General features: G+C 40.1%; 2 protein-coding genes across 2 annotated transcripts; one reads left to right on the top strand and one right to left on the bottom strand.

The window, feature by feature from the left end:
• The first annotated feature begins 366 nt into the window (after nucleotides 1-366).
• LOC112911733 (olfactory receptor 51Q1-like) lies at nucleotides 367-1,320 on the top strand. The gene has a single exon (XM_025988409.2). It carries the CDS (start codon nucleotides 367-369, stop codon nucleotides 1,318-1,320), a length of 954 nt encoding a protein of 317 aa, XP_025844194.2.
• An 8,099-nt stretch (nucleotides 1,321-9,419) lies between these two features.
• Nucleotides 9,420-10,364, bottom strand: LOC112911782 (olfactory receptor 51I2-like). Its single transcript, XM_025988455.2, has one exon. The coding sequence runs from the start codon at nucleotides 10,362-10,364 to the stop codon at nucleotides 9,420-9,422; it is 945 nt and encodes a 314-aa protein (XP_025844240.2).
• Between the last annotated feature and the right edge of the window lie 294 nt (nucleotides 10,365-10,658).

Below are 10,658 nucleotides of genomic sequence, written 5' to 3'. Positions count from 1 at the left end.
GTAGGAGTTCACCCCCAGTCATTGTAAAAATAGTATTGGTAGCATGACTTGGATGAAAGGCAGATTCCAGGGCACTAAGAACTGAATGGGAGTGAGAAAATAGAATCAGGGAAAAAAAAATAAAATAAAGAATTGCTCATGAGTTCCTATGTGTTGCGTTATCAAAGGAATCCAAGTTGTATGAAAGCAATCTCTACAGAGTTAGGCCAAGGAAGAGCAACTGTGGTGTTCTTGAATCTTTCCTTAATTAACATTCAATAACTCTGAACTTTTGTTTGGATACAGGTTAGGGCAAATGAGATAAAGACAAACTGTTTCTCATGTTTCTGATTCTCTTTGAACAAAGACCCTGTACATTCATTGGTCATGTCCAAGGTGTCTAACAGCACTCAAGTCCCCTTCTACTTCATCCTCACGGGCATCCCTGGATTTGAGGCTTTCCACATCTGGATCTCCATCCCCTTCTGCTGCCTCTATACCATCTCCATCGTGGGGAACACCACCATTCTCGCTGTCATCTGCACAGAGCCATCCCTCCACCAGCCCATGTACCTGTTTCTCTCCATGCTGGCCTTGACTGACCTGGGCCTCACCCTCACCACCCTGCCCACAGTCATGCAGCTTCTCTGGTTCAACATTCCCAAGATCGACTTTGAAGCTTGCTTTGCACAGGTATTTTTCATTCATACATTCTCCTTCATGGAATCTTCAGTTCTATTGGCCATGTCCTTTGATCGCTATGTGGCCATCTGCCGCCCCCTCCATTATGCCACCATCCTCACCAGCGAAGTCATTGGCAGGATTGGGTTGGCCATCATTGGCCGCTGTATCCTGGCTGTTCTCCCTTCCCTTTTCCTACTCAAGCGCCTGCCTTTCTGCCACTCCCATCTTCTCTCTCACTCCTACTGCCTCCACCAGGATATGATCCGCCTGGTCTGTGCTGACATCCGGGTCAACAGCTGGTATGGATTTGCTCTGGTTTTGCTCATTATTGTCATGGACCCTCTGCTCATCGTGCTATCCTACACATTCATCCTGAAAAATATCTTGGGCACAGCCTCCTGGACTGAGCGGCTCCGGGCTCTCAATAACTGTCTATCCCACATTCTGGCTGTTCTGGTGCTTTATGTCCCCATGATTGGAGTATCCATGACCCATCGATTTGTCAAGCATGCCTCTCCACTGGTCCATGTTATCATGGCTAATATCTACCTGTTGGCACCTCCTGTGATGAACCCCATCATTTACAGTGTCAAGACTAAGCAGATCCGCCAGGGAATTATCCACCTCGTTTCCCAAAGAAATATGTGCTTAAAATGAAAGAGTGGATTTGTTAAATTACTCAGGAGTTGAGTCTCAGGCTTATAGGGAGAGTATAGTCAGAATTAGAAATGGAGACTGTACAATAATACCCCATCATATTTTAAAGGTATTATGACATGGTCTTGGCTTTTTGTAATTTTTTTTCTGAATGAATCTAGCCACAAATATTCTATCCAAAAGAGATGTGAATCTGAGTTGATTAAATTCTAGCACATTTACCAGCCAGTGGGATGACCTTTGTTAATTGAGTAGAGATTTAAGTTTCATCTTCCTTTTTGGATATGCTTCTCTCCTATGAGTTTGGTTAAATAAGTTTGAAGGAATCCCTTACTTGTTGCCCCCACCGCCCATTCTCTTTGGCAGTTCCACTCAGGCATCCGGCTTAATTCTAGGTCCATTATGCTGGTTAACTCTACTGCATGGATATGCTCCAGTTTTCTGTTGCAAAAAGAGTGACAAACCTTCCATGGAAGATGGAAGCAGATCAAGTTTCTTAGCTATTCAGGTTTACCTAACCAACATGATTTCAGCACATGAAATCTAAGTGAACATATGCAATCTAAAGATTGGTGTGGAATAGCCAAAGTGTGGAAGGAGCCTCGGTGTCCATCAAAAGATGAATGGATAAAGAAGATGTGGTCTATGTATACAATGGAATATTACTCAGCCATTAGAAATGACAAATACCCACCATTTGCTTTGATGTGGATGGAACTGGAGGTTATTATGCTGCGTGAAATCAGTCAATTGGAGAAGGTCAAGCATTATATGGTCTCATTCATTTGGGGAATATAAAAAATAGTGAAAGGGAATAAAGGGGGAAGGAGAAAAAATGAGTGGGAAATATCAGAAAGGGAGACAGAACATGAGAGTCTCCCAACTCTGGGAAACGAACTAGGGGTGGTGGAAAGGGAGGTGGGGAGGGGGTGGGGGTGACTGGGTGACGGGCACTGAGGGGGGCACTTGATGGGCTGAGCACTGGGTATTATTCTATATGTTGACAAATTGAACACCAATAAAAAATAAATTTATAAAAAAAAAAGAATTTCATTAATATAATTAAGGAAAAATCCTTTTGAATGCTGGCCGTTTTATGGACGTTGTGTTTAGCATGGCTTATTTGATAAGATAATTATTCCTTCAAATTAATAAAACTGACTTGGAAAACCAAAAAAGAAAATTGGCGTGGAATGGTCAGTTAGGTTCCCCACAGCTAGACTAAGGCCCCTATCTTACTAGAGTTCCCTTTAGTGTTTAGAATTAAAACTTCAAATGAGTCTACATACATTATTTGTAAGAATAGGAACTCATTTTTCTGACCAGAGAACACTGTTTTGTTGTGGTGGTGGGTTTTGTTGTTGTTGTTTGTTGTTTTGTTTTGTTTTGTTTTTAAATCTTAATGTCCTTAATGTGGCTCAAATTCTTAAGGGCAAGTTCCCTTTGGCATCATGAATTCTGTTGCAGAAAAGGTTCTGATAGAAGGAATATGGCCTTCCTGATCATTATTTTGTGGAAACAAGATTGGCTCTCAGAAATAGCAGTGAAAGGCAGCTATGATTGTGGTCAGGGCTTCTGATTACTGAACCCATAGCACAAGCAGCCAGTATGAGAACTGACTTAGTTTTAAATCAAAATATACAGAGCTTCCATGGGAGTGTAGTGGGGGTTAGGAGGCGAAAGGCAGAGAACAAGTGGGGGAAAGTATGTCTTTCTCCACTGATATTCTTCCCTCCCTTATTTTCCTCCTTCTTTATCAGAGCCTAGAAGCTAGTATATTTTTCCAGAGGATCATGGACCAGTGTTGTAGAGAAATAAATTGGAAAATGAAAGGCACATGCCATCTCAAAACAGGGGAAATCAGGACCAGGAAATCCAAATGTTAAAAAAAAAAAATAAGTCAAGGAAATGGTTAGGAATATAGATCAAAGAGGGCAACTGTTGTGATGAGCACTGGGCGTTGTATGTAAGTGATGAGTCACTGAATTCTACTCCAGAAATCAATACTGCCCTGTATGTTAACTAAAATTAAAAAAAAAAAAAAAAGAAGACTTTTGTTTCAACAGATAGTACAGGCTTAAGAACCTCCCAAAACATCCAGAGGGGAAAATAAATCTTGGGATTATGCCAGATTTTGAAGAGGAGCATCTGACAACATCAATAATTGCTCTTTTTTTCATTATTAATTGTGTGACTTCTTGACCACCTTATTAAACTCTCTGAGTTCATTATTTGGATTTCTAAAACTGGGATAATAATACCCATCTTATAAGGCATACGTTTTCAATGAAATGCAATATGTAAATGTGAATTATTTTCTTCATCTCCCCTTCAAAAAGTTACACTGTGGATTATGGATGGGAACATCTGTGGAAACATGTATGGTCTTAGCCCCATGAAAACAGGAATTAGGGTGGCTAAATGGTAATTGTCCACACACACAGATATTCACACTGCCCCCCACAGACTTACTCAGATGGGAGGGTGGGTTTCTGAGCAGAAGTGACAAAACAAAATTCAATTCAGGACAATGAGATCTACCAGTGTCATGGGCTGAATTGTGTCCTCTGCAAATTCATATGTAGATGGAACCGGAGGGTATTATGCTGAGTGAAATGAGTCAATTGGAGAAGGACAAACAGTATATGTTCTCATTCATTTGGGGAATATAAATAATAGTGAAAGGGAATAGAAGGGAAGGGAGAAGAAATCGGTAGGAAATATCAGAAAGGGAGACAGAACATGAAGACTCCTAACTCTGGGAAATGAACTAGGGTTGGTGGAAGGGGAGGAGGATGGGGGGTGGGGTGAATGGGTGACAGGCACTGAGGGAGGCACTTGATGGGATGAGCACTGGGTGTTATTCTGTATGTGGCAAATTGAACACCAATAAAAAATAAATTTATTATTTAAAAAAAAAAGAAATTCTAAACCCCAGTATCTTAGCCTGTGACTGTATTTTGAGACAGAATCTGTAAAGAGGTAATTAAGCTAAAATGAGGTTATTTATATAGGCTTTAATCCAATATGACTGCTGTCTTATGAAAAAGGGAAGATTAGGACACAGAAAAGCACAAGTACATTGGGAAGACCATGTGATGATACAGGGAGAAGACAGCCATTTTATAGGCCAGGAAAGGGAGGCCTCAAAGGAAACCAGTCATGAGAAAGAGTGCAAGGCCTCCAGAGTTGTGAGAAAATAAGTTTCTGTTGTTTCAGTTACCTAGTCTGTGGTACTGTTATGGCAGCCCTACCAGACTATATCAACCCATGACCTATATTTCCATAACTGTAAAATTAAGGTCAGTTGTAGAAGACAGTAGAAATATTTCAGTTATAAAGAGACTAGAGTTTGGAAACACAAAGCAGAATTATTGGGCAAAATAAGTTCTTCAATGACAAATGGTCTGGCTGACTGTCCAAGTTATAAAACTTGAGCTAAGTAATGGAAGACAAGGCATGTGTTGACTTCAAGCTCATAGGCTTGTGTGGGTCAGGGCTCCATGGGCTTCCTTCTAGTGGCTGTTGAGAATGAAATAATCTCTTAGTGACAGCTCTCTATCAATAGAATGTTATGGTCACTGATCTCCCAGACCACAGCCAATATTTAACTGGAAACCAAATGAAGATTAAATGAAGAAATCTGCCCTTGTTCTCTGTTCAATCTTTCTGTTTCCTTTCCCTGGACAAACTGTTTCTTGTTTTCTTTATGTATATGTGCTCATGTGTATGTGTGTGGCCTTCATGACTTAAGAAATGACATCCTATGTTTAGATTTCAAAATAGATTTTCTTTTTGGAATTTCTTTTTTTTTTTTTTTTTGGCAAATGTTAAATGTTTCTGCATAAGTTACTCAGTGCCTAGAATGTAAACGACTCTACTAGTCCCATGTTAATGCCAAAGTGTGCTTATATCTCATAAAATTCAGAAGTTGGTTTTCTTGACCCTTTAGAAATTATTTTAAATGAGGTATATAGGAGGAAGTAAGATTGAATACCAATTTTTTAGAGATGTTTGGTGGATTATATTGTTCAAGTGGAAGAGAGTCCAGGAAGCCGCTACAGAAGAAGGGAACCATGCCATTTGGGCTCTTACGACCCTTTTTGCAAATAATGAGAAAAAAAGCAAAGACAGAGAATAGGCAACGAAGCAACGTTGCTTCGTTGAAGCAACGAAGATGTCCTTCATCAGGCAAGTGGATAAAATTGTGGTACATCCAGATGATGGGATACTATTCAGAAATTAAAAAGGAATGAGATATCAAGATACATAAAGACCCAGAAGAATCCTAAAAGTACATTGTTAAATGAAAGAAGCCAGTCTCAAGAGTCTATATGTCTGCTTTCATTTATATGAAATTCTGAAAATTCTATATAAAGAAAATAAAGTGATCAGTGATAACCAAGGATTTGGGAGAGTGGAGTGTTGAATTGGTGAGGCACAGAGGATTTTCTAGAGGGGTAAATAATTTCATAATACTGCATGTTGATTTTAAAAAATCACTTAGGACATAAGGGATTCCCAGGATGGAATGCATAACATGGCAAAAATGTAATTCTGTTACAAAATATGAAACAACTGCACTGATGAAGATGGGCCTATGTGCAAGGGTGAGGGGAGGAGTTGCTGACCTAAGTAACCTTGCAAATGGTTAGAGTCTGTAAGACTAAAGACAAAAAGAAGAATAAATGGTGTACTATCTGCTTGATGAAGTAATTTCTCATGGCAGTGTGGTCAGCAATTCTACAAACATTCTATACATGTGCTGGAATTGAACACCTAAATAAATACAGCAGATGGTGGGAGCCAGGTTCTATCTGATTGGGAGGTTACAGAAAAGCAAAGAGAGTGCTATCTGCATTTTGTATTGAGCACCAGGTAATGTGTGCAAAACAGAGGACTCCAGTGACAACTTTTAACCTGTGAATTAGCAGGAAAAAAATAGTGGTATCATCTATATTAAAAATCGGCTAACATTAAATTATTGTAGATATCACATTCATTATGCTACAGTACTGCACATATTTTTCTTAGATGTTATTTATGTGCATATCAGTCTTTGGTTTGGGGGGATATTTGTTTTTTCTTTAGATTTATTTATTTGAGAGAGAGAGAGGGAGAGGGAGCATGTAGAGAGTGGCAAAGGGAAAAGGGAGAGGAAGAGAAGCAGACTCTGGTAAGCATGGAGTCCCACAGGGGGCTCAATCTCATGACCCTGAGATCATTGACCTAAGCCTAACAAAATTGAGTCAGATGCTTAACTGACTAAACCACCCAGGTGCCCCGATGTGCATATCACTAGTTGTAACTAACACATTGTCATAAGAGAAATGTTACTGGACAAATAGATCAGCCACATTTTTTCTGTGTGAGCATTTAGAAACTTTAATAGCAAGTTGATAGAGTATTTTTATGTGCATTTAATCTAAGACATAATATAGGCTTGTATTTTATCTTTCAAAAATCAACCATAATGAGTTATAATTTACATAAAATTAAATGCACATTATTATCAGGGTACAGTTTGATGATTTAGACAAATACTTACACCTACCACCCCATCAAAATCCAGAAATTTTCCATCACTCCCCTCAAACTTCCCTCTTAACCACTTCCAGTCAATCCCCTCCCTGTACCCAGCCCCAGGCAACCAGTGATCTATTTTCTGTCACTATAGATTAAGTTTTGCCTTTTCTAGAATTTCATATAAATGAAATTATCCTGTGTAGTCTTTTGTGTCTATCTTCTCTTTCTCACCATGTTTTTGAGATTCGTTCATATCTTTGTGTGTATGATAATTTGTTCTTTTTATACCTGAGTAGTGTTCTATTATATGGATATCCCCAATTTGCTTATCCATTCACCTGTTGGTAGACATTTCGGTTGTTTCCATATTGGGGCTATTACAAAAAAAAATCTATGTAAGTTTTTTCATGAATTATGATATAATTTCTCTTGTGTAAATATCTAGGTGTGCCTGCCATGAAGTTTTCCAAAGCAGTCATACTATTTTATATTTCCACCAGCAATATGTGACATCTTTGCTTGCACTTAGCATTGTCAGTCTTTTCAATGTTAGGCATGCTAGGTTGGTAAGTCCTAGCTCACTGTGGTTTTAGTTGTATTGTATTTTATCACATTAAAAGGTCTTTATATACTCTATGTAAGTCCTTTGTGAGATATATGTACTGTAAATATTTTCCCCATCTTTAGCTTACTTTTTCATTTTCTTAATAATAGTTCTGAAGAGCAGATGTTCTAAAATTCTGATGAATTCTATGTCTGTTAAGTTCCAATACAAAATTTAGGTTTGTATTTTGCATACCCTTTTAAAAATTAAACTCTTAAAAATATTTTATTGGGAAGCCCCGGTGGCTCAGTGGTTTAGTGCTGCCTTCAGCCCAGGCTGTGATCCTGGAGACCTAGGATAGAGTCCCATGTCAGGCTCCCTGCATGGAGCCTGCTTCTCCCTCTGCCTGTGTCTCTGCCTCTCTCTCTCTCTCTCTCTCTCTGAGTCTCTCATGAATAAATAAATAAAATCTTAAAAAAATAAAATTAAAATATTTATTTAATTATTTTAGAGGGGGAGGGAGGGCAGAGAGAGTCTTAATCAGATTCCATGCTGAGCATGGAGCCCAACGCTGAGCTCGAGCTCATAGCCATCAGATCACAACCTAAGCCGAAATCAAGAGTTGGACACTTAACTGACTGTACCTCCTTGGTGTCCCTAAAAATTAAACTTTTTATTTCCAGAAAATTTGGGGTGCACATGCAGTTGTAAGAAATAATCAGTCATCTTGACTTTATAGACGCTGTCACTGGTGGGCATGTAAACTAGTAATTAGGGACAAGAAGGTCACCATCTCCTGATAAGCTGGATGAAGTTGGAAAGAACTGTAAATGGTGAGGAAAACATCTGCATTATAATTGGAGGCCCTATAATTGGAGGCTGAAAGCCTAAAACCAGTTACTGATCAACCAGCACAGTCCCATCAACCCAGTCTATATAGAGCCCTGTGACACTTTGGAGGTGTGAGAATGGTCTTTCCCATTTGACTAAAGATTTCCAGGAAACCCCAGAGAGCCATAGGCAGATACAAGTAGGACCAATTAGCCCCACAATGATAGGGCTGAAAGGGGGGCAGGGTCAAGGAACATATAAAAATATACCCATCACATAATATGCTGAGGTTACTGACAACTAAAGGGAGGGGAGTAAAGAAAAACAGGAATATCCAGGCACAGTGACAGCAGATCAATTGGCCCTAGAAATAGGGTCTGAGATTCTAGCAGGGCAAAATTTAGGCCTTTGGCTGGTATTCTTAGGATCTGACACCTGGGCACTAGGAGACTGTCCATAGTTTGTTTTATGCCTAAGCTGAGGCAATTTAATCAGCTGTTTCTCAACCTCAGAGTCTCCCAGTTAAATAAATTCTTCGGGTGGAGACCACTGGATGAAGATTGTACAGAATCTGGTTCCTTATATAACAGAAAGAAGGCAGCATTATAAATAGGTTCCCATACAATTAATTATCTAAACAAAGACGTTTGGGAGAGGGAAAGGGAGTGCTATTAATAATGATGCTGAGGAAAGTAAGTGTAAACCATGATTATCTGGCACAAACCAGAAAGACTATTCACCTCATGCAAAGGTAAATTCCTAGGATGATCATTCTTTCTTGGGGAATATTCTTAATCCCTGCTTAACCTACCAAAAAGAGCAATTTGTTTTATTTCCATTTAAACATTTGTAAGACTCCAGCCTTTATTGCTAAACTTACTATTTATCAGGCTTTTTGCTAGGACTTTTAAAGGAAAATGGAAAAGTGAAATTCACCATCTCTGCCCTCAAGCTGATCACATCTGGTTAGAGAAGACATGTACTTACCTATATACAGAGACACACATACATTGACAAGATGTGAAACAAAAAGGACTAGAGATGACTTGTGATCCAGAGTCAAGCCTGTGACAACGCTTTGAATTCCTCATTCCCATTCCTCCATAAAATGCCAGGTGTACTGCTTTGCTCACAGCAGAAACACCATCAGAGTTCATGGAGTGGCTCAACATCTCCATCCTATTGGAGGGATTCAGAACTATTTCCTCTTGCAAGAAAACAAGGTGAAAATCCCCTGTCGGATTGGCTTGGTCTTGACACTGTAGATGATGGGATTGAGCACAGGGGGCACAAAAAGGTATATGCTAGACATGAGTGTGTGGACCAGGGGTGAGGCATGCTTGGCAGCACGATGCATCACAGACACACCAATCATAGGCACATAGTACACAAGCACTGCACACATATGTGATACACATGTGTTGAGGGCCTTCCACCGTCCCTCCCCAGAAGCAATGCCCAGCACAGTGTAAAGAATTAGCACATAAGAGACCACAATGAGCAGTGAGTCCAGCCCAAAAGTGGCCAGGACAATGGCCAAGCCTAGAATGCTATTGAGCTTAGTATCAGCACAAGGCAGCTGGATCAGATCTGAGTGGAGACAGTAGGAATGGGAGAGGACATTAGTGTGGCAATAAGGCAGTTTTTTCAAAAGGATGGGAAGTGGAGCCATAAGTGCCACACTCTTCAGTGTGATTCCCAGACCCATGCAGATGATACGGGGCAGGGTTAGGATGGCAGTATATCGCAGTGGATTATAGATGGCTACAAAGCGGTCATAACTCATGGCCAAAAGGACCCCTGACTCCATACAAGAGAAGGTGTGGATGAAGAACATCTGAGCCAGGCAGCCATCAAAGTCGATCTGGCGGGCATCAAACCAGAGAATACCCATGACAGTGGGCAGTGTAGACACAGAAACACCCACCTCAGTCACAGCCAGCATGGAGAGAAACAGGTACATAGGCTCATGTAGCACAGGGTCCTCCTGCACTGCTATCATGATTAGGCTGTTACCCACAATGGCCACAATATACATAGTGGAGAAGGGAATGGAAAGCCAGCCATGCTGGGACTCTAATCCTGGGATGCCAGTTAGGAAGACAGATAGGACGTCAAGACTTTCATTGCTTTCAGCTCCCATGTCACCAACAGCAGAGATAAATCTTCACCTAATATTTGGAGGAAAAAATAAATTACCTTCCTCCTGAAGGTCTTCTTCCTTAGGAGCCCACCTCATAGTCTGAAGGGAGGAGATGGAAGGAAGTGAGGGAAGTTGGAATCATCTATATCATCACACACTTTCTTCTCACCTCCTTTTTCTCTGTCTTCTAGAATCCTAAAATTCTACATGTAAAGGATATATTTGAGACTGTTCAATCTTATGAGAGACAACATAGCTTAAAAACTAAGAGCAGCAACACTAGCATAGACTTTC

This window comes from Vulpes vulpes, chromosome 11, assembly GCF_048418805.1.
Source record: "Vulpes vulpes isolate BD-2025 chromosome 11, VulVul3, whole genome shotgun sequence".
NCBI classification, from domain to species: domain Eukaryota; kingdom Metazoa; phylum Chordata; class Mammalia; order Carnivora; family Canidae; genus Vulpes; species Vulpes vulpes.
Note: the sequence above shows the minus strand (reverse complement) of the source record. Positions and strands in the feature narration are given on the sequence as shown.

What these genes read in the sequence shown, in the direction of transcription:
- LOC112911733 (XM_025988409.2), top strand. Translation starts at nt 367, where the DNA reads ATGTCCAAGGTGTCTAACAGCACTCAAGTCCCCTTCTACTTCATCCTC.
- LOC112911782 (XM_025988455.2), bottom strand. Translation starts at nt 10,364, where the DNA reads ATGGGAGCTGAAAGCAATGAAAGTCTTGACGTCCTATCTGTCTTCCTA.